The sequence below is a fragment of the Teleopsis dalmanni genome, chromosome 1 (genome assembly GCF_002237135.1).
Source record: "Teleopsis dalmanni isolate 2A chromosome 1, ASM223713v2, whole genome shotgun sequence".
NCBI lineage: Eukaryota > Metazoa > Arthropoda > Insecta > Diptera > Diopsidae > Teleopsis > Teleopsis dalmanni.
In genome coordinates, this window is record NC_051846.1 from 113,691,555 (window position 1) to 113,717,711 (window position 26,157).

The 26,157-nt window shown below is 31.3% G+C and overlaps 1 protein-coding gene across 1 annotated transcript; it reads right to left on the reverse strand.

Moving 5' to 3' along the window:
- Positions 1–2,469: 2,469 nt before the first annotated feature.
- On the reverse strand, positions 2,470–25,900 carry LOC119687610 (GAS2-like protein pickled eggs; the record flags this gene model as incomplete). Its single annotated transcript, XM_038101992.1, is given in 7 exon segments — positions 2,470–3,813; positions 4,907–5,550; positions 6,570–6,757; positions 15,811–15,918; positions 20,732–21,012; positions 21,067–21,185; positions 25,704–25,900. Coding segments are annotated over 7 exon segments (2,697 nt in total), but the record flags the coding sequence as incomplete, so codon positions are not given.
- Between the last annotated feature and the right edge of the window lie 257 nt (positions 25,901–26,157).

The window sequence follows — 26,157 nt, forward strand, 5'->3', positions numbered from 1 at the left end:
AAATGACAGAGCGCACTACCGGTTTCACCGGGCTCACTCTTGTAATAAAAACGCAAAATCCCTTAAACTAATGTGGAAGCCAACTGTGGAAGAAAGACCCAATTAGACTGCCAATGCACTATAAACTATAAGTTCGGATTTTGTAACTTGCACCCAAATTCTACTTAATTCGAATAATTTAGTTACATAAATCCGTTGTTTCCAATATATTCTCCTAACAACATGAATTCTTAATACTTAAATCTTAAATAAATATTCGTATTCATTATTCGGTGGTCGGCTTTCTTGTAAATTGCCAATTCAATTACAGGAAAATATTGTTAAAATCAAAAATAACAGAAACATAGATCAATATGAGTGCAAAAATTTTATTGCTTGATTTTACTATATGTTTTCAAGATTTTCAAGTATTACATTTATTAAAAATAAGGACACATCTGTTCTTATTCCATATATTTGAATATCTCTGCGTTCAATTTCTTCTTAACTATAGATGTATTTGCAATACATTAACGTTTCAACGTAACATACAAAAACTATAAGGTATTAATTTATTAATTAGTGTCACAATTTCATTGCAGTTAGCATATGTTTTCATCTATTAGAATTAATTTAAAAGTTTAATTTTAAAGTAACGTGTTTCGGCTTAAGACATACTCGTACACACGGGTACAATGCATCAATAGATAATCCGCAAATTGTGGTACGTTTATAATTATGTTATAATTTAAACTCAAAAAATTATTTTATTTGAAATGAAAAATAAACAAAAATTTCAGGAAATTTAAATTTAACACACTTAAAATAAGTAAAAGATATTAACATTTTTTTAGGCGAAAGAGAGTGAAATATAGTTTTATATATATATATATGTATATATATAACAATAGTGTAATTACAATAATATATTTTTATTATTAGAAAGCTATTTAATAAAGTAATGAGCTGTTACTAAATTTTGTTTTACAATTTTTCAAGGTTCATGTATATATTTAACATAATAGTTCTTTGAGACGTTAGATAAACTTTACTTAAATACGTATAAGTTTCACAATATATCAGATAATGGACTAATTATAAAAGAGCTTAGTGGATTAAAAAATATTGGTTATACTAATATTGGTTATAAGAGAATTTATATTTATCGCGTTTTAAAAATTATTTTATTGATTGAGGAAAATAAGAAGCCTTAAGCACCAAATAATTTAAAAATATTTTTAATATTCATATTTAGAATCAGTCAACTTCTAGTTGAATCATTCATATTTTAAAAACTTATTTGTATAAATTTTATTAATTTAAATTTTATTTTATTGTTGTATCACTTTTATTAGGTATATATAATTTTTATAATTATTTGAATCATTTTTTAATGATCGTTTGATTTTAAGTGATCCTTCCAGGAATTTTCTATTTTTCGCATTTATCTAAGAAGTTATCCCTTTAACTTCTGTAGTAAGGAATTTACTATTCTATTGTTGCTGGTTTAATATTAGATTTATAAATTGAGGACCTTTTAATTTCTCACAACCCTAACTAAAAATTAATAGTTTGGTACTTGAAATACTCGTCACAATATTAAAAGAGCTTAATCTATACATAGGACTGAGCGCGATGCAAACTAAAATTTCTATGTCATTTACTTATGTACTTGACTCCACCAACAGTACGATTCGCTTTATTTTGCCTTAATCAACACTTGATCAGTACAACCTATTTCCAAAACAATAAATAAACTATTTTATGTGGTGGACTTAATAATTTAGCCTATATAATATTTTTTATATTCGTACAAAATCTATCTTTAGTTCTTGATATAAGCTACATTATAATGTAAAATTAAGGTCTACATTTTAACAATAATATAATTTGGTTTAAAATTTCTAGAAAACTATTTCCAATATATAAGAATATGCTTTCATATATTGTATCCACATATCATATAAATATGCCAGTACTTTTCATTTCCTCAAAAACTCCACGCATAAATACTTATATCAAGACTATTATAAGTTTTAGTAAAATTAAAGGACCTAAAATTCGTTTAAAATCGTTTCAAATATTCGCTATCGTAATAATGTGTTCTTAAAATTCACTTCATAAAATACATATAGGACTTTTGTTTTTGTAATTTTAGAATTTCGAAATGGATGTGTTAAAGTTTTTTAATCTGAGAAGTTTAACTTCATTCATTTCAATCTTTCATTTGCTTTCTTATATTGATAATCAGTTCAATTGCGCATTGGAAATGGAAAGGCCCGCACTTTTCTGTACATTGACTAAATATAATAGACTACAGACCTGCAGACAGCAAAGAATATAAATATATGTTTCTTTACTGACAGGTCTTCGTTAATGGTTTTACGTTTATTTTTACAATATTTTGTTTATAACTATTAAGAAAACATTTATTTGACATATTGTGCTTTGGTTTCATTTTTGTTTCAATTGTATAAATTGTCCGGTATTTAATAATATTCAAGTTTATTACAAACCGAATTTTTTTCAAATATGAGATGAAATTCAAGGTAAATTTCAAGTTTAAAAACTGCTTTTTTCTAGTAATTCTATGCGGAACTATTCTGTATTACTTATTTTTCCCTAACTGTTTTTGCTGAGTTTCATTTGCATGTCTTACAGCCTGTATTCGTTGTTAGTAAAGTTCGGTATGCTGTCTGACGGGTGCCGGAATTTTGGATATGCCCCTGTCGCGTCTAGGAGAAACAATAACTGACATATCACGTGAGTGTGTGCTCTCTGTGGAAGAAGCTGCTGATCCACGTTTGGCGCCAGTTCTTGTTGGCGGAGAACAACTGTTTGAGCGTTCCAAGTTACCATTATTGTGCACCCAGGCTGTGGTAAAATCATCATACATAGGTTTTTTGTTGATTGGTTTGGAACTAGAGAGGGGTTGATTACTTGACGAATAACGTGATAGTAAACATTTCATTTTTTCCAAAATTTGTGCATCATTTTTAGCACTGCTTGCCGCCTCAAGCAATTGCTGCGCCAAAGACGAGGAAGTGTGGTTTTTAACTGGTGATGTCGTAAGAGAAACAGTGCATCCCTTAATGCGACGTCCGTTACTGTCGTATAATGTTTGTGAGGAACGAGTTTTTATGTTTCGTTCAAATGGTCCATTGTAAGTTGTCGTAGCAGTATCGATTGGATTAAAGGTGTCAATATTAATCGGGGTACGTTTCTTTGCTGTATTTGTTGTACGATCATTCCAAGTATTTGTGATTTCACGCACTACAAACGGAGGTTGTTTGCATGTTGCTGGGCTTTTTTTAGTTTGGATGGGAGTATGTGGTTTGCGAACCGATCTATAAATTGGCTTCTTTCGATTGAATGCCGACAAGCCTGTGTTGGAAGATAAGTCTTGCAAACTTCCACTACAAGTGCCATTGTCTATGCTGCGACGTCGTTGTGGTACAGGTGAACGAGGTATTTTGCTCACTTTAATCGATTTAATAATTCCTGACTTGTTGTCCTCACAAGAGTTTGCGGATTCATCAATACCGAATATTTTATTAGAAAAATTTGTTTTCTTTAAGCCTGTTGAGCTCGCTATGTCAACTGTAATGTCATCATCAGTAATAAATACACCAGACTGTTCAAATTTATCAATGACAAAAGTGGTATTCATTGATGCTAAAGATAAATTAACTGGCAATGATTGAGGACCATCTATAACGGAGTCACACGTAGCATTCAGGTAATCTAAATTTGATATTTCTGGAGTCTTTGCAGATATCGTTTGATCTTCGATCGGAGATAAAGGTGATTCACTTGATGTTTGCTCTTGACGCACTAAAATAAAGTTACAATAAAGCAAGTGTTGTATAATTTATTTGTGTTATTTTTAATAAATTTATTATAATAAATTAAGTGTAAATAATGTGAAATATTCTTCAGAGAAGAATATGACACTATAAAAATAAGTGATAAAACCGGAAAATAAAGGCGAATAATTAAGAAGAATGTAAGAAAATTGTGGAGAATGCCAAAACATCTCACAGACTGTATGGCTAAATGTTGAAATAATAATGCAATCTAATCTAAATCTAAGCAATATTCATTCTTTTTGTAACTTATTTTTTGTGTTATAAAAAATTCAATTTATATAAGGCATGATTGTACGTGGCCAGAAAATGAACAAAATTCCGTAAACTGCGGTTTAAAAATGCTTGCAATTTGTTAATGATGTTTTTTGTATGCCATGTTTCACAGCCGTACAATAATACAGGCTCTACACAAGATACCAAGCAAATTAGTATACTGTATGACAGCAAAAAGAGAAAATGTGGATGTCTCGGTCATACCATAAGAAAAGATTTGCGCAGTAAAGCTCTTCTAGCCTTAGAATGGATCCCCTGTGGATCAAGAAAAAGGGGATGTTCAAAGTCAACATGGCGGCGAACACTATTCACCAAAACATCTTAATCGATTACCGAGCCTAGATACATGTCATGGAATGGACACAACTAAAAACTTTTTGTAGAAAAACTAAGTTCTTAGATATGCAACCAATTTCTAATTGTATGTACTTTTGGAACATGTCAGTAATAAAAAATATTTTAATAAATAATTTAATAAAGTATTTGTTTCGTACACGAAAACTGTCTTGCTTTTCCACAAAAAAAAACGAAATTACTTTATGAACAACCTAATAATAATAAATTCTGTATTTCAAAACGAACCCATTAGCAAAAACTAAAAATTATTTTGTTCCTGTGAAGCTATTTGCAAACTTTTAATTTTTGAGTTGAATTTAGCCAAAAATTAAGTTTACAAAGTACATATTTATGATACAAAAAAAATGGTATACGGGTATAGACATTTCTATTTCGTTAAATAAAAAACTTTTTTGAAATGTTTTAGATCTGCCTAAATGAATACACACCATTATTTTCAGCGTCATCCATGGAGTTTTGACTATAGAGTGATTCGCGTTTCTGTAGATTAGATTGAATGACGCCCAAACTACGATAGCCCTCGTCGCTTATTTCGCTTCCATTATCGCTGACGTTTTCAAATTTGTTTGTGTTTGTGCTAGGTTCACCCACGCTATTATGCTGAATATTGACCGGTTCTCCTACTTCTACTTGACCTAAATTCAAACGTTCGAATTGTACATGATTGCTGCTAATTTCATTACTACTTGGCCGTAATTTCGATCCATTATTACTTGAGTCGAGTGATGACTGCTTTTTACGCATATCGATTAGTCGCCTTGGACTGGGTGACATTGACCTACGATTAATGAATGGTGAGGACAATAAACCATTTGATGCACTTTGATGTACTTTTTCTGCATTGTTGGGTGTAATAGTATCTATAGTGTTCGCAACAACCTGCTGATTAAAAAATTTACGCTGCGGTGTTGGACTTCGGCTGCGGGTTTTGCTTTCAGCTTGGAAACCCGATAGATTATTAATTGTATTGTTTCCCAAAGATGGCGAAATCGATGCATTGTTGCACCGCATTTGATTCGAAATAATTTGGTTATTACAATTTAAAACGATTTTACGTGATGTGGGTGGTGATCTATTAAGTAAAACTTGAATTAATATTTAAAAATCAGATATTATAAGGAAATATAATATTTTTTATCTCTTTTAGTAGTGTTACGAGTTCTACGTAAAACTAAGAATAAAGCCTTAGAATTTCAACGACAATTTCAATTTGACAATTTGCCTTTGTTATAATTTATGCACTGCTGACTGACTTACAATTAAACTGAACTACTCAGTTGCTATCTGTTATGGGATCAATAACTTCTGATACGTTTGATCCTAAAAAAATTTATATACATCCTTATAAATACTAATGAAAAATCAGTATCGATTATTTAGTTCGTATAGCAGATATGAGATATAGCCAGCCAGCCGATTTTTATTAATTCGTCCAATATTCAAGATTTATTTTCTAAAAGTCTATACACAAAATAAAAAGTTTTTGCGCTTCGAAAACTGAAAGACTTAGACTGCATTAAAATGTCAGTGTTTTTAATTTAACGAGCCATAATCGGTATATCGGAAGTAAATATATTTATGGAAATAATCTCGTATTTTACTAACAATAACTTATATTTATTAATTTATAAACAAATTCCTATACACCTGAATCACAATATCTTTGACATAAGCCAATGAAACCTTGAATCAAAAAGGAAAAATTAAATTTGACTGTAATTTAGATCATATCAAAAAGACCAGATTGCATATAATGTTTTTACTGCTTGTTGGTCTTTTTTTCTGTTTAGGACTCGCTTCTGTATTGAGCTATTATAATTATCACAACTGTAACTAAAGATTAGATAACGCTCAGTATGGGTTGGTAATTTTGTTATTGCAGAATCGCAAAGTCTTCTATCAATAAGAATCCCCATTAATCTTTTCTATAAGCGTGGAAATGATAAAATTTGTTCACTAACAATACCAAATATTTATAACTGTAAATAAATATAAATAAATATAAGATATCAGAATTAATTTTTTTGGATTTTGTTTTGGTTTTAACTTCAAGGCAATATAAACTCAAGTAATTTGTTATAAATGTTATACCTTTCGAATATAACTTGTGCTTTGTGTAACTCGATACCGTTCGTTTGATTATTAGTGCGTGGAATGAGACGTGCAGCTACTGAAGACCGATGTTGTGCCTTACAACGACATGGGTCGTGTTTATCCAAATAGTGAGCAAGAGTGTCCCACCCTCCACCAACTCGTACCATCACATGAGAGCGCAAAATCTGAAACAATTGAAAAATATCATCAATATGAAGTACATAGGCAACAACATTTAAAATAATCCAAGTAAAAAATACTGCTTTCAACATAATTATGGTGTGTAAAATATAAACCTCATTAATGGGAGCTAAAATCATAACATATGCCATTGCATTGCAAAACACACCTACAAATAAAGTATCGCAGAGATTATTAATAACATTAATCATGTTGAATACTACCGATAGCTAACAGTCTCACACCGATGCTATATTCAAAATCAGGATTTTATTAGATATCTATGTTGAATTAAAAAAAATTAGAAGCAAACAGGGTTTTAAGCTTTCAATGGAACAGAGAACTAAGACAATAGCAAATATTTTTTGCTTACAGTTGATCGTAGTGCCTAGTGCAAACTTGCAATCTTGACGGTCAGTTACGTTACCTTCGCTCTTGCTCAAAGTTCTTCTAGCGATCGCATTTGTTATGCTTTCAAGCAAAGGTCTTAAGGGCGATGCAGGCTATCATTTTTAATGTCATTCCAGTTGCGCTTCCTCTTGCTCAAATTTATTCTAGCAACCGAACTTGAACATGTTCACATTCATTCAAGCAAAATTTTTGAAGAAAAAGGGTGTTTACGCACGCTGTAAGTGTGTTTCGCAAGCTGTAAGTGTGTTAGTGCAACCACGCAAAAATATGCTCTTAAATTACGAATGTAAAGCGCAGTGCAGATTATGAATTTTGGTGAGCACATTATTCAGCTTCTCGCCAACATGTTGTGAATGATAGTCTGTCACCCAAATGGCAGACATGCATTTGGTGTAGACATGCATCGTGATTAACAGTCAGTTTTGCAAGTCGGCACTAATAATAACTGAACAGAACTCCGACTTCATAAATAAGGGCTATTAAAATTATAAGAACGAATCGGCGCTTAGCCTAGTTACTTTGAATGTTGCACCAGTAGAGATGTGTTTCAATCAATACATGAAGTTTCTGACGAACAGACATTCTTCGGCTCAAGGCATTGTATGGATTATCATATTTCCATGTGATTCCAGCCTAACCAGAGCATTACTGGTTTTGGTTTACTTAATAAAAATAGGTTTATCATTAATATATCAAATAATATGTCATTAGCAGTGATTGGCAAATCACAGTTAGTACTGTATTCACAGTTTGAGTCAAATAGTTATTGAATTATTGTTCACGCTTAACAGTGCTTTTATATAATTGCTGCATCATCGCACAGACGATAAAGAAATGAAGTTCTTCTTATATGTATTAGTATTTGAGATAAGGTCTCAAGGTATGGTTTATCGTAATATCCCAAATTTTACATATATAAATGATAATATTTTCTTTAAATTCGTTTCGTTATGTAAATGGTTAGTTGAATTCCCTCCAGGGGTGTCTTACCATATACTGAATTTATACGAAAGTTTTATTTGTATTTTGTCTGTCAAAAATTTTCATTTTGCATTAAAACCAACAACAATTGCTAAATCTTCCCTTATGAACAGAGGCTAACAGTAAGTTAATAAAGCACATAAATATAACAAAACCTAAAAAATATAATTATTATAATCGTAATATCCCAAATTTTACATATATAAATGATAATATTTTCTTTAAATTCGTTTCGTTATGTAAATGGTTAGTTGAATTCCCTCCAGGGGTGTCTTACCATATACTGAATTTATACGAAAGTTTTATTTGTATTTTGTCTGTCAAAAATTTTCATTTTGCATTAAAACCAACAACAATTGCTAAATCTTCCCTTATGAACAGAGGCTAACAGTAAGTTAATAAAGCACATAAATATAACAAAACCTAAAAAATATAATTATTATACCACGGACCGGACCTAAACCCATAGTTTAGGGTCAATTAAGAAATAAGTAAAACGAAATTAAATTATTTCGAAAATGGGTTAGATTACTGCCTTACTGCTGATAGGACTGATCTTTTTACACGAGAATGCCGTAATAGTAAGTTTTGTGGCTGAAGAGTTTACATTTACATACAGAGTTTTAACATATTAACTTCAAATTTTTTTATATTCTGACCTTTCTGAATGTTTTTCTTTTTTGTTATTGTGGTTTTCGCTGTACTCTTGTACAGTGGTACAAAAGACATAGATTGGTATCATAGAATAGTTGAAAACGTTATAACCTTATACTCTAGACCAAAACAAAAGTTATATTTGGATTTTTTGGTTTCTATGTCTTTACGCTATTCTTATTTCCAAGCGATTGCTTAAATAAGTAGTATTTTGCACTTGAGGTATACTATTAGAGTTATTAGTCCGCGAGTTAAAAGTGACAAGGCGGCGTTTTTAATCGTTTATTTTAATATGCCATTGGGTTAACGGTTAACCAAATATCTGAATTGATTGTATCATATAGAAAGGAATAAACAACGATTTAAACAACGATCACAACTAATTAAAAAAATTATGTTACAAACAATTACAAGTTAACTAAATGAGTAGCTCTTATTCTATGGACTTCTACTTACATCTGACCTGACAAGAATAAAAATGGACTTGTTCTGTATATATGTGGTTTAGGGACTTAATGGTCTCATACAGTAAAAGGAGCAGAAGTTGAAAAAAAACAACGAACTCCGATTTTAACGAACTCCGATTTCACCATAGCAGTATGGTGTGTATGATATGTTTTGCTAGTTAAATTTATTTTTCACATGGGTTGGTATCACTTATTTTCCTTGTACTCTGATACCCCAAATCAAAAAAATATGCATTTATTTTTTGAAAATTACATTTTTTTAAGCACAGTTATATATTTTCAAGTGATCTAATTTATAATGTGGTCTAAATAAGGGGTTACGGTCAAAATTCCATAACTCGAAATCCAATTTGGCAAAGAAAAGGTTCTTCTTATGGAGACTTTGAGTTATAGAATATTTTTATTTTTTTTTATTTTTGAAAGAACCTAGAATTACATTTTAAGATATTTATTTGTTTGCAATCAAATAAAACACAGAAGTTATAGTGAAGTAAAATATTCAGAAATTAGGGTTTGAGAATATAATTTTTGTTTCATTTTTAATAGAAAGAGGTTCCAATCTATTCATACTCTGATAGTGATCATCAGTTGTAGAGTCATTCGTTTGCAAATATATATTCAGAGTTTTGAATGAGTCTTTCACTTCATTCTTGGAAGTCTGATAAACAATTACATCTACCGAACCCTCATCATCACTTTCCGTTGCGCTTAGAATTGAATCCAGTAATTTAGAGCTATAGTGCTTAATAATATCATCATCTCTAGGAAAGCTTGATGTACAAAATTCATTGTCAAGCTCAATATAATTGTTAAGAGTAGCATTGGAAGTTATTTTATTTACTTTAAACCACGCTGCTAGCGACTGTCATTTGCACAAAGAAGGAACATAAGAAAGAGAAAATTGAACATTTGGTTTGAAAAAAGGGAGTTCCCCTAACAGTAAAATGCATTTATACTTAAAACAAAAATTCGACTTATAGGATGCACTTTTCCATATTCCTATCAGTACGTGAAAAAATTATTGTTCGAGTTATAGCGAAATTCGAGTTATGGAAGCGGAATTGTATGTAATTTGACGATTTGTAAAACCGTGGCGAACTGTTTTTGGTTCAAATTATAGAAAATTCGAATTATAAAAGTTGGAGTTATGGAAGTTTGACTATATTTCAAATCGTATTTATTAATATTTATAAATAAATGTGTAATTTTAAAAATTAAACCATGGACAATAACTGTATTAACATCTTCTTTGGATTTGTCAAAAAACTAAACTTAAAGATTTTACATCTGGTGAAAAAATTTTATATAGTTGTTGTCACTTAAAAAACAATGTTTTTGTTTTTTATTTATAATTTTATACATTTTTATAAATATGCATAAAATAATTACTATGTAATTTTATGATATTATTCAATATAACTCCATGTTATCATAATTTAAAATTATTATTTTTGATAAGTATACAAAATTTATCATCCATTATTAATCTTAATAGTTAGTAATTTAAATTGAAAAATTGATTAAAACAATGGTGTATTGTTTTAACACATTTTCATTTCTTAAAATTAAATAAATTTAAAATTGACAGTTATGTCAATAACAAATATTGAATAAACATTGTTAAAAAATAAAATTTCTAATAAATTTTTGCTCAAGCGTCCTACATGTGGACTACAAAACTTTGTCCAACTGACCCCTTTGAAAGACACATTTTTTTAGAAATATGTATCTAATGGTACAAGGAGGAAAATGAACATACAAAGTAAAGTGTTTGATCGTATTTAAATTGGTAAATGCCAGCACAATCCTTGTCATAATTCTTTACAAGCTTCTACGCGGCCGCTTCTGAATAGAATCATCCGTGCGTAGTGAACTAATATGTGCAGCGAAATCCTCCTCACTGACATATAAGATTTTGCGTCGTGCTTGGAACCCACTATGTAAAACCATTACTCCAAAGAAAACGATAAGGAAACTGTTTATTGTTGACTACACTAACAAACATGATTTAAGAATATGCACCTGGAATGTCCGAACTCTTTACAGAGAAGGTAAATCTATACAGCAGGTTATTATATTTAAGAATACAAGGATGCACTGGACGGGACAAGAAAGCTCTAAAACAGAACATTGTCACATCTACTACGGCTGCCATGCAGCAAAGCACGAAATAGGGGTCGGATTTGCGGTAAGTCCAAGGCTGGGAAATTTGGTCTTAACCTTTACACCAATTAGCAAAAGGATTGATAAAATCCGTATTGAGGCAACATTTTTTTACATCAGCGCACCGGAAACTTTCTGTGAACAGTTTGAACAAGCATATTAACGCTGTACCAATAATGACGTAAAAATTGTTCTAAGAGACTTCAACCCAAAGAAGGGTTGGTGCTACTGTCGGAAACTTCAGCGTTAATAAAAAGGCTTTCTGATAATGGAAACATGGTAACATAGGTAGTAGTACCAGATTCCAGCACCTCAACATATATAAGGCAACATGGCTGCACTTGATCAAAATAAGATCACAAATTGCAGCCAAAATCAGCATACTTTTATATGCGATGAAACCGATATATCCACGCAATCGAACAAAATCTCACACTCTATGCGTACCGCCGCAAAAGAAGTGATTGGCTAGTAGAGTAAACAAGGAAACGCCTGACACGACCAAAAGTGTTGTGAGGTTATCGCAGAGAAATACACAAAATATCAATCCATTCCGTGGTCTGTTGCGATACGCGCTGGTAAAGAACGATATCGGCAAAAGAGAAAGGAAAAGAAACGACTTTTTAGATGAAAAAAGAAGGAAGCAGAAAGACGTGTACGAATAGCTTGAAAAGCTGAGCGACAGAAATATGGCTCAAAAATTCGACCAAAAAATCAAATGCCTGACAATTGGTTATAAGCCCGGAGATAACTTCTGTGCACATCAAAATGGTAATCTAGTGATGGATGTCAAGAGCATGCTTAATATGTGGAGGAATCACTTCTTGAACTTGCTAAATGTTAAAGAACAACAAAAAGCGAAGTTGATCCTGAATTGTTAATCGTTGATGTTGATCCTTTTCCGAGTTAGTGCATCTGGGCACTTTTACTCTTTGATAACTGGGAGATTTAATTTGTGTATTGCTCATAAGCTGCGTGATTCTTTAATGACTGATCTAAGATCTGCGTACCGCCCCGTGCGGTTATTGATTACTTTGATATTAGATAGTGCTAAGTAGGACAGCCTGTCGGTTTTCGCATATAGCTTCAGGGCTCGGTCCCTTATGTATTTTTTGACTGGATCCATTCTAAGATCTCTTAGCATGTCATTCGTGCGGATGTACCATGGCACTTTGAAGAGTCTTCAGAGAACTTGACTGGATAGTAAAGTCGGCGAACACCCATAAAGTAGTGCTGATCTAGTTATACGGCTGTAGATCGCTTTCTGATCTTCGCATTAAGAACATTGAGAAGTGTATTTGAAAAGTGGTTGTAACCATTGCACTGTTTTTGCGCAACTACTTCTTTGACTTGTATGTGCTTGTGTCAAGTGAACCGTTTATCAAACGTGATTCCTAGGTATTTAATGCTGTCCTGTAATGATAGCACTGAGGGACTTAGCATTGGGATGTCAGACGTATAGATGTTGTACAACAAGGGGGAGAGCGGAGATCCTTGAGGAATACTGACATCTATTCTTCGCACTGACGAGATGGTATTGTTGATTCTTACATGGAACGATCTCTCGCGCAGTAAGTTGCCGATGATTTTGGTCAGCCCAACTGGGACACCAAAACGAGATATTTATCGTTAACGATAAAATAGTTGTTCCGCCTCTCGATCAAAATAAAGTTAAAACAGCTGTAATGCGGATCCAAAACAACAAAGTTGCAGGAGCTGATGGTTTATACACTGAGCCGTTTAAAGCTGGAGTCAAAGAGCTATCAAAATGCATACCACAGCTAATTGGAATTTCAGTGTGCTTTGTCCAATCCACAAGATGATCCTACAAACAGGGCGAATTATCATGGGATTAGTATTAAATATCACATATAAGGTTCTGTCAAACGTGCCATTTAAAGATTGAAGCTAGACGTCTGGTATCCCAGATAACATTACAGTTATGTAAAATGACGTTGAGCAACACCACTATTTCCATAAGAATTGGGAAGAACCTCTCCGAGCCAATTGACACCATACCAGGTTTCAGACAGTGTGACTCGTTATCGTGTTGCTACTTTAACCTGTTATTGGAAATGATAATATGAGTAGCAGATTTAATCTGATTTAAAGATGTAAGACGGCACAATATTAAAGATTTAAGACGGCCGATGATATCGATATCGTTGAAAACCTACGACATCAGTACGGAATTTTCAAATTTAGAAAAACAATCGAAACAAATAAGGATGGAAATTTTTACAAATTTACAAATTTCCAACCTACATATTATAACTTTATTGTTATTGGTGAATCATCTGTAAGAAATACAGTGCATTAAAATTTACATCGAGATAATAAATAAATACTTACCTGGAATCACTCCCCAGCACACTCGTCTACAGCATACTTCAATAGTTGGATATTTCTATAAATGAATTTATTAAATATAATTATCATTTAGAAAATTGTAAAACAATTATAAATACCTTTGCACTACTACATTACGCACGTCACTTGAAGTAATTTAAACAAAAAGGAAACGTCGTTTATATAAGTAATTTTATTAAATTAATTATTAAAATTCCGATATCTTTAATTAATTTTAACTACCTTAACTAGTTTTATTCAATTTAAAAAAACGCGCACATGTAAAAAGTAAAAAAGTAAACAAACATTTGCAAACGTCAAAAACGTAAAAATGCAATTCGCTGCAAAAAGATGCACAAGGAAGCTTTTGTGCAAAAGTGTGAAATTGCATTAAGTTCAACTAAGATCAACTCAAAGCTTTGTGTACTTTACACAAAGAGTTCAAGAGGATGCGTATAAAAGACGGCGCAATTTTCTAAGAATTTAGTGAGTCTTGTATGATCGCTCGGTGGCATTATATGTCAACATATAAAATAAATAAATATTAAAATTGTCTGACACAGTGGCGGTTTTAAGCCTAGATGTATAATACATAAAAGAATATCTATATAATTGTTTAAAAGTACGAAGGCGGTTTAAAGTCAACGTACTTGAACACCATTATATAAATTTTCCATAAATAAAAACTTAATTTTTGCTAGCCCTTTTATTTCACACAGGTAGAATCAAAACTCACATCAAAGGAATACAAGACCAACACCACCAATCCCAAATTATCAATATTGCCAACGTTTGCTCAAGAGCCACGCCATCAATTTCAAATTATCAACCTCCATGGTCAACGTGTCATCCGAGTCAAGAAACAATTACCTTTTCATCCAAGCTTTACTTAATGAATTTCTTTTCTTGTTTTATATAATATTTTTATGAAATTTTAAATAAATAGTCATGAATAAATTTTATTTTGAATGAATAATAAATAATTTAAATAAACAGTACATTAAACATAACACTTTTAATATGAGAAGTCCTGTTCTTGCAAATACAAATTTATTGTAGCGACTCCTGGAAGAGACTGAAGATACCCCAGCATACATTATAACGAAATGGGAAAATCCGAGTCATTACAACTTACATATGCAATGTTATGTTTATGTTCACCTTTTAATACTGAATACTCTCAATTTCTGTGCTCTGCACTACTACACATAAACCTTTTATACGCTCATGATAGTGTAAACTGAACTGACAGTTCATATTGTCGTCAAGTTCATCCACGTTCATGATAGTATAAATAGGCCCTATGGGACCCATAAACAAATGATAACAAAACAAAGTGCTTTCAGTCAACAAACAAATTTCCTGAGCGTTTTGGGACCCACATCACTGTTGACAGTTATAAGTTCAAATTTGTGAAAAAATATGTTTCTTTGGACCATGTCATGCAGAGTGTCTCGGGCATGGCATGAGTACAATTGTTGTTATCACTAATCGGGGTGGCTCGCGGAGACTTTTGGAGGCGCTCAAGGACGATTAACGTCTGTAATGAGCAACAAAGTAAATAAGTAATCTAATAGCACAACTTTGATTATAAGATATGGAATCAAAAGTAAAAGACACAAAGGCAAAGATGATAACAACAACCAGAACACTTTTGAACAATTACTTCTGCACCTTTACACGGTTCTATTGACAGGGTAAGGAAAACAATCCTTTTGTTTGATCATATTTACGAATTATTTATTGAAATGAATTTTTGAGATTCAACGAATTAAGCGCAAGCAAAAATTTTTTTGAGTTTAGGGTTTCATAGTCACAGATTTATGCTCTTAGTTTAAAAGTATTTTTTTATAATTTGTTTTAAAGCATTATTAACTTTTTTGGATAATAAATTAAATGATAATAAAATAAATGTAGTGAATGGTCTGACTAAATAGTCATTTAAGTCCAGTTCTCAGTTGAATCAAACTAATTTGATTTTAACAATTTTACTCAAGCAATTTTTTTGTTTTAGCGAAGATTTATAAACTTACCCGAACAAAGATTAAAACCTTAGTATCACCAATGCGATATTTGCCTTCTGAAACGCGAATCATTGGAAATTGTGATGGACAAGTGCATTTTTCTACTAAGTCTCTGACCTGAAAATAAAAAAATAATAATATGAGTACAAATATCAAAAACAAAATTTATTTAATTAATATAAAATCGATATTTTGAAGTTTTACTGTATTTTAATTATATATGTACACTAATAAAAAAGAAATATCCACAATAAGATAAATGACTGTAAAAACGTTGTCGTCAATTCAAATCAAAAATAACATCAACAGAAAAATAAAACTATTTACAAATAATGAAAAGTGAATACCAACATTAAATGCTGTTGCACATTTGCAACATTTGCAGTAGCACAGCAATCATCATCAACTTAAGTTTTGCTACCTTTTTAGTATGCCCTCGACACGACCACGTCGAGCTGCATAAGTTCACGCGTTCCATTGTCTGAACAAATAATCATACAAATAAGCCTACAAAACGATCATTTGTTCATGCAACAATCTGCAGTCTCATAAAAGCAACAACAATAACAGCAGCAATACGACACATAACCACAGCGGCTAGGTCTTCCTCAAAATTGACCCCATGCCTTGTGAGATCATCAACAGAATGATGATGATGCAGGTAAGTTCATGTTTATATCAGTGTATATGGCTTCGCATAAATCACTTCCAACTTATTGACTGCATTGGTTGCGTTGGTTCCATGAAAGTCAAATGCCTTTCGAGTGTTTATGAAACAAAATAAGATTTTTGCCTAATAATTAGGAAAATACTAGAGTTCAACAAACCAATAAAGTATAAGATATTTTACCTTATTGCTACAACTGCATGATTTATTAAAAGATATTATATTATAGCTTCTTACTTTTTATATTAGATTAAATATTTAATGTCCGTAATATTTAAAGGGTACCGATTTGTGTAAGATAAAATGATAGTATTCCAACTTCATTAAAATTTTATCATATAATTAGTTTATATTAATTTAGAAGTTAAACAATCAAACACTAACGATTATTTGCCCTTAAAATTTGCAGAAACAAATTTATAAAAACTCCTTTATAAAAACTTATGACAAATATGGAGTAGTCCTTTAATTAAGATTTTTTGACAAACTATTTGATCTCAGATGTTTTTAACATATTCCACTATGTCTTTAAACTCAAAATAGTGCTACCACCCATTTATTTCATATTTATTTACATCATGTTCTTACATTTAACTAAATTATATATATGTAACGCTAGAACTAACGTCATAGAGCTGTAATGAGATACGTAACGATATGTCCACAAAAATAATATTTCGAAAGTATCAATTTATTCACGAAGCTTTGGTATTAGTTACAGGAACTTCAATAAAATTAAAAATAAATTTTTGTGTTTGTCCTTTATTTCTTTCTTTGCTATTCAAAACCCCATTAAATAAAAACTTTATAAAATATTACTGCGCAAAGGGCGAAGGAAGTACATTTTAATATGTTGTACACGAATTCACTGCTAAGAGTTTCGTTGTTGTAAACCAAAGTGTGGTTGACTTTCCAGAAACAATCAATATGAACCTTCATTTTCTTATATGACTACAAAGAATTGTACTTATAATGATTTGCATTTCAAGATCCATAAAATTTAGTTGAACTAAAAAGCAAGTGACTACTGCGTAGAAATTCTTCGTATTAGACGTTAATACTATTTAAATCTGATCTATTATGATCTGATCTATTAGGCAAAAATCAACTTAAGCGATAAAGTTCATTTTTGATGAAGTAATACATACGTATCCACAATGTCATAAATCTATATCTAAACCAAAAAATCCAAAAAAAAAACATATATCTTAACCAATTTGTTTTTATTTCGAATTGAAAACTTGTAGGTCCCATTTTATCATCGTTTATATAATGTATTTATGTGTTTCTGTTTGTATGTCTGCCTATCTGTTTGTTGAAACTTCTTGAAACTTCTCATGAACCCTTATACATTAAGTGTACAAATAGATAAGTTTGATTGACCTCATTATCTAATGGTTATATAGTACAATTATAACTGTACTATAGAGGTCCGTGTAATATTGAGGTTAAACAATAGAGCGTAATATACATGTGTAGTCCATGTCAAAACTTCATAAAATTTTAAGTAGATTAATTTTACCATACAAATTGTATAACAATATTTGAGAACAACCATCAAATGTGAAAATACTTGTGATGATAATTAATATTACTTTAAGTTCGTTACTTTTACATAGAATATCTAAGAATACAGAATTTGCGTATCTATACATTTATTTTTTTGTTTCTGATCACAATTTCGTCTGACACTAACTAACCTTCTGACAGATATGTTTCAACCAAAACTATCTTCACTTGTGTCTGACGTTATTAAGTTGAAACTCTTTCTTTATCAGTTTGTTACATGGAATACAAGAATTTTTTTCCCTAATATACCGACTCTAAAATACAAATATCTTCAAAGCTTTTGTGTCGAAAACATAGGAGAGTTTGTTGATATTTTATACCCAGCAGCAGTAGCGATGAACCTTTAACAATGAGAAAAAAAAAATGGTTTCTTTGTCTTTCTTTCGGATCAACTGCAACCATCAATCACAAAAACTATGCCATTAACAGTTTAAATAAAAGTCAATCAGTCTATTCGGTCTCTTTGAAATCAGGGATATGTTTGGTGAATGGGCATTTATTAATATTTAAGAATAATTATACAATATTTAAGTATGTTTACATACACTTACTCCTTGATATAAAAATAGATATTTTTTTCTTTTTGCTAAAGATATAAACGGTATTTTTAATGATGATCGAAACGAAACATCATTATTATTATTATGTTATCAGTGTATTACAGAAATAAAGAATAAAAAATCGTTGATCATATTACCATGAACAGTAATAAACATGTTGTTTATTTAAAAGGATACAATAACAACAACAAATTTGACCAGATATTACTTATAAAATTGTTCGATAGACCAGTACAAAATATCATTTGTACAGGTGTTAGTAGTTGGGGAACAAGTAAACTAAGTATACCCAATAAAATTGTAGTGGAAAAGCAGCGCTGTGCGCGTGAGCATAATTTGTGATCAGGTGTTTGTGATGCTTGTCCCGCAAGGCCTATAGGTAAGGCTACATACCAATACAGATGTGATCAGTACAAAGTTACCTCAAGCACTTAAAAAGATTTCTTTTGTTGCTAATTTTGTGGACCTGTATTCACAGAGAGTATGTCCTTTGCCAATCGAATATTGAATTTAAATAAAAAAAACGAAAAAAATTTATTAAGATTAATTATTTGTCTATTGGCACTTGTCAGCCATTGTGTGGAACGAAGAATATAGTTAGTAATGACGTTCATAAAGTCATTGTAGATGATCCTGTGGCGATTCAGCATTATTCACCAATTTTATGGTGTTTACAGTAATAAATTTATAGACAGATTTAGAATTGAAACCATATTCGGTATTAAAATTTTTAGATTGCTGTTGTATGTATTTATATAAAACTTATCATATAAATATAAATATAAATAAAATATATCATTCGAGCAGTTTGAAGAGTTTGCAAATCTGCGATTTCCAGTATATTCAAACAACCCGAGTATAATAATGCTAGTATATATTTAATCATAATGTGTTGTAGCTCCTATAGTTAGCTTTATTTTTTAAATAGTTTTTTCTTAGTATTCATAGATAAAACAAGATTTAAATGGGAGTTGTAATATTGACTAAACCCACAACGACATGTTGATGATACTTCCGTCTCAATGTACCAAAACAATTCATGTAACCCAATTTCAAAGAATTTATTTAATTATATTAGCCGTTAAACCGTTTTGAGCTAGTGCACTTAAGCACTTATATTCTTTTTTAACTCGAGGTATTTTCAAAACCCCTCTTTACACCTCGACTAACATAGATTATTGTTTATCACTTCATCAGACTAAGCAATAATTGACCTCAGATCTGCATACCTCTCCGAGGAGCCTGTAACCATTTTGAGATTTGATAACTCGGTGTTGGTAAGTCTGTCAGTTTTTGTAAATAATTTTAGGGCTCTATCCTTTATGTACCATGCAACTTTGAAAAGTCTTCTCAGAGCCTGGCTTTGTGCAATTTCTAGCTAGTGAATAGTAGTGTTTGAAGCTTTGATAAACGCTACACAACCATATAGAAGTGTCGGACGAATTATTTGGTTATATATCAGTTTCCTGTTCTTAGCATTGAGATTTTCATTTCTGAATAACTATTGGAGGTGATGAAAAATTTTGGCTAATTCTTTTCAGTTCAACATGTTTAAGCCATGTGAATCGTTTGTCCAACGTGATGCCGAGATATTTAACGCTATCCTCCCAGTTTATCATCATATCACCCACACTCACTCTCGACGGATTTAAGTAGGGATTTTGAACACATTTCATATAGAGCAGTCATTAACTCTCTTCAATATGGTAGTTAAATGATAGTACCTAGTAGCAAATCTGATACTCAAATTTCTTATACACAATCAGTTTTTCAATTCAATTCCTGCATTTTAATAAGGACTATCCTATCAAATTTGGTTGAATGATTTAAACCAAGACCATTTTCGCCTCACAATGTCGAAAAAAAGAATAAGACCAGAAAAAAAAAAATTAATAACAAAAAGTATTGCAAAAATTAACATTCATGTCTGCAAAAGTGACAGTTGAGAACGTAGTTTAATCTCAAGAACCTGAGCTATAAATATTTAAATAGATTTTATAAGAAATTCGCAGCACATTTTTCGAAGTTTTGCTTATATTATAACTTATAAATACTACATACAAATTATTTCATTAAAGTTTTAAACAATTAAGATTCTTTTAAAATAGTCCTAGTTGACCAAATCGAAACTTACCATTTCATCAAGGCTCTTTAAGTCATTTGTAATTATTTGTGGTTGAGGACCATACATAAGCATTGGTCCTTCATCATCTTCGTCATCATTTTCGGAGTCTGTGTCGAAAAAATCTACTTCTGTTGCCACGTCATTGGTTCCAACACTAATATCAGCTTGTGTGCACCCAGAAAATTTACCCTCAGTTTGTAAACCATAGCCGACTCCGTTCGCTTTGTTGTCCGCTGCGATCTCTCGATCGATTTGTCGTTCCATTTGAACTAACATTGGTGCTAGCATTCCTTTAATTAAATATATAATTAAACTTAATTTTTTATCATACAAAAAAGATTTACCAAATTTAGCTCCACGTCTTGCTACTTCCAAAAGGCATAAAATAACATGTTTTTCGTTTTTTCTCATAATGAGATCGTCAGTTTCGAATAATAGGCACTCAATTATTTTAAGGCTTTTTCTAAAATTGTAAGATTATTTAGTTTTCTGCAAGTTATGATGTCTGAATATATGTTATTATTAATACAATGGGTTTTTTACTAATTTCACATAAATGCTTTCTAGTGGTTCCCTGGTGAAGATATAAAAAAGAGTATATATACTCTAAAAGTATTTAAGTATATATACTTAAATGGGGGTTTCAAAAAAATTTCAATTTTGAAAATCTCAATATCTCAAAAGTAGTTAATATAATAATTATATCAATTATATAGTTTATATTTGGTTAATAAATTAAGGTGGTTTAAAATTTATTATTTTAAAAAAAAATTTGATCTTTTTTTTAGAAACCCTCATTTATCTTTAAATTTTTGTAAATATTTTTCGCACAAGACTACGACCAGTGTCCCACAGGACTGCGACAAGTGTCGACCAGTGCCGCATAGGACTGCGACAAGTGTCTGAAAGTCTGCAATTCTCCGTGCCTTTGATAAGATGAATAGAAGATTAGCTTTTTGCAGGGAATTCGAAGTGGTCATCAGTGACCGATCAACTTATAGAAATAATAAAATTATCTTGAAACACAACCACAATTATGGTATACTGATGGATCCAAAATGGAAGATGGCAGTACAGGAGCAAGAATTATAGGACCGAAATTCCGCAAAGCAATCGCAATGGGAAAAAGCGCTTTTATTTTGCAGGCAGTGGTCTATGCCTTAGAGCTATATGAGAGAGAGTGCATACGCAGGGATACCATAGATACCAAAATATGCATTCTTTCGGAGAGCGAAGCATCTCTAAAATCTTTAGTAAACTCCTCATTCTAATCAAAGTTGGTCTGGGAATGCTTTAAACTTCTCAACACTCTAGCATCGAAAAATTATGTTACTCTTATGTGGGTACCAGTACATGAAGGGCATGAGAGCAATGAAATAGCACACTCCATAGCAAAGAAGGGTCCTTTCATTAGTCCAGAGTCCTTCTGTGAGGTGACAAATAGCTTAACAAATAACTTATTATGTTAAAGGAAGAAACAAAATCTACTTGAACACTGGAGAGCCCAAACACGTATGCGGCAGTCAAGAAGATTCATTGATCCTGAACACATCAAAGTTGACGTTATCCTTAACCTTAGCAGAAACGATACTACAAACTACACTGAATTTTTTACAGGACACTGAACACTCAATTACCACATGAAGATTATAGGTGTGGTAGAAAAAAATTCTCGTTGACTCTGTCATAAGGAGAATGAAACATCAGAACATATTCTATGCAACTGCCCAGCGGCGTCAAGGCGTAGAGTTGATTAGCTTAGAAACGGGATCTTAGTCCCAAATCAAATAGGTAATATTAAGCTTACAGCAATCACGAGAATTATAAATAGTCTCGAACTGTTTTAGTTGAGCCTTTAGGCGCACAATAGATCTTTTAGGCCGGCGTGCATTCATAGCCTATTATTTAATAATATGTGGTGGTTGTGCTCGGGTAACTCGTGCAACGGATCTTATGTTGCGAGGAAAAAAAAATATTAAATTATCTAACACCTTGTTTTGCTTACTAAAAAGAAGGCAGTACATCTGGAAATCGTTTTAGGATACCAACGGAAATATTATGAAAAATCAAATAGACTATATACTAATAAACAAAAAGTTTTAGTATTGTTTGTTGCCTGACACACAACAAATATATCATTGTCAATTTAGATTTTAGTTCAGAACTGCAGAGACAATAGGATATTTTAGTCCAAATATTTTTATATCTTAAGCCATTACTTGCTTACAAAGTTAATAAAAATGTTTAAAAAAAATTACATTGTGCATAATAAATTTATCATGGATGAAATGTTCAATAAAGAACTAAAATCGTATTTGGGGATGGTTAATTATTATAATCATTCAGTACCTAATTTATCTACGGAAGTATCATCACTACATGATCTAACTTAAAACAATATAACGTGGACATGGAATGAAAAACATCAAAATATATTCGAAAAATCAAAACAACTTATTGCGAACATTAGCGCTTTAACACACTATAATCTGAAAAAACAGATAATTAATTGCGATACAATCCTTATGGCTTAGGATGCATTCTTTCACATATTATTGACGGTGAAGAACATCACCCATATCAATTTGTGTGTAGTACTTTATCTCCGGCTCAATAAAATTAGTCTCAACTTCATCGCTAGGCTTTTGCGATAGTGTTTGCAGTGAAGAAATTCCAGAATTATATTTTTGGGTTACCGTTCACCACTGAAAGTAGCCACCAGCCATTGCGGGAATGTTTTTCAATTAAAAAAGATCTACCATCGATAGCAGCGAATCAGTTGCAGCGACATGCAGTTTTTTTATATCAATGAATGATTATTAAATTAAATATAAAAAGATATCACAAATGGGACATGTAGACGCGCTGTCTCGTTTACGTCTGCACGAAGATACAAATGAAGATGACGATAGTATTAACATTTTTAACCTGTCGAAAGATGTTAGACTATTAAAAACGTACAATTATGTTAAAAAAGCGTGGCCAGAAAATATTGCTAATAACTTAAAAAAGTACTTTAAAATTCGAATATCGTTAGCCACTGAAGATATGGCGATAGGACTGTAGTTCTAGATACATTGAGACCAAAAACGTTAGAAATATCACATAACGGAATCTTTCGCATTAAAGCTGTCAGTAGGACAAATGTTTAGTAACCGGGTATAGATGCTGTAATTGAGGAGTTCCATGTAAGATCCAGAAACCTTCGAAACAAATTTTTATTAACTGGGAAGTAACTAGTGCTCTGTTTGGGCGTATCCATGCTGATATTTTAAATTTCAAAATTTAGATATGTCGACGATAGATAGATAATTGTTGACGCTTATTCGAAATCCCTGGATGCTAAAATTTTGCATAAAACTGACACTATTACAGTTATAGAAGCGTTAAGATCTACTTCTGCAATTTTTAGGCTTCCGAAGAAAATTGTGACGGATAATGGTCCACCATTCAGTTCAAAGGCGTTTATAGAATTTTTCAACAACATTAATATCGAATGTTTGAAATCACGACCATATCATCCGCAATCGAATTGAAGTGCGGAAAGGAGAGTATAAATCCAAAACTTCAGGGAAAAGAAAAACACAAATAAATGGGAAATTGGTAAGTTTCAAATGGGAGGAGAAGATAAAGTATTGAACAAGTTTGGAAAGGGAAAGCTGAATTTCAGTAAACTCATAAACTTTAAATCAAATAAAACGATATTATACAAAAATATTGCAAACAACTATATTAAATGGAATCATGCAAAAGTGGTTAAGAAACTAAGTCGAATTAAATATCTGATATCCATAAATGGGATGTCCCGAGTTGCGTATATCAACCAAATGAAAAAATATAAAGGAAAATCAGTAACGTTTAATCCTAAAGTTCAAACGTATGTAAACGAAGACTTAGCTTTTAAGAAAAGTTTCAAATACGGATGTGGTTGATACAGCAGAACCTATCGCTAACGTCTATGCCACAAAGCAAGGTGTGCGTACTGGGAATTAACCACTGGGGTTGAGCCATTCGGAGCGACTTAAAAAACGAAGACGACCAAACAATTATGGTATAACTAAAGGAAATTTAATTATTTGAATTTTATTATTTAAATACAAAAAAAAAATATTGGAATTATTTTAAAATCTAATTAAAATTAAGATTAAATTTAAAATTAAACTAATTACAATAAAAATAATTAAAATTACAAGTAAATTAAATTTAAAAAGGATATGAATTAAATGAGTTATGAGGTAAAACTTTTATATTGTTAAAATAAAAGTGTGAATGAGATGGTATGTGTCTCTCACTCTCTTAGTGTAGAAATTAAGGTAGCCTTAAGAACACTAATCTGTGTATACTTAAATATAATAAATTAATTTTGTTTCGAACCATCGAACGAGAACGGTGTTTTATGTTTCGTAGATATATATTAGAATCGAAAAAAAATTCACTACTTTAGCATTATGAAATAGACTTTATATTAGGGGTATTCAGGCAACTGATTAGTTGCTTAGTAGTTGATCACAACAAAAATTTGCACACAAAAATGAAACTAAGCAAAGAATCAACTATTTCGGTGATTCTCAGATTAGTACAAATTTGATTAATAGTGCTGCCAGTACCAAGTGTCGTAATAATAACTTAAAATGAACTTTAGTATAGAAATTTGTTAGCTGTCAAGCAACTGATTAACATCAAAATGCTAAATTTTTTTTATATGAAGTTTTTGAATCAACTAAGCAACTAATCAGTTGCCTGAATACCCCTATTATATTTATATATACACAAAGCGTGAACCACCACCAGCTTAAAAATCAGAGATACCGTAAATAACCAAAAAATTACTATTAAACATTTCTGCGTAATACAAATTAAGAATTTTAAACACAATTATATCATTAAACATTACATAACTATTTGATACAATTGTATTCCCTTAAAATAATCAGAAAAATAATAATAGAATTTTTTGGTCTTCGGAGATATTTTCACTTACCTGCACCATGTAATGAAATTCGAAACGTTGTCTCGAGCAAAGAAGGTACCACTTTTAGCTGCTGGCAGATAATGCACATTACCCATTGCTAGAATCGGGCCAGCCGAACCGGAAGTCATTGAACGTGTCATCGATTTGTTACGAGCTTGCCGCCTAGCTAAGTAATCCTCAGCTGCTTGCCGTACGTAGTTTGCATGCTGCAAATTAGAGATATCAGGAGATTTGTTAAGATAAAGCTTGCATTCAATTATTTAAAAGAAATATCCTTTGGTTGCCAGTTTATTTAAATAATAAAAACTAAATTTTTCTGGACAACATTGAGAAAGAAAATAAAAAAAAACTTTTATCTATTATTTATGGTGTATCCGAACTTTTTGCACTTTTTCGATTTGTTTAAAGCTTTTATTTGCCATGAAAAGCTTTTATTTAGGGTATGTTCAATGTATTAATTTGC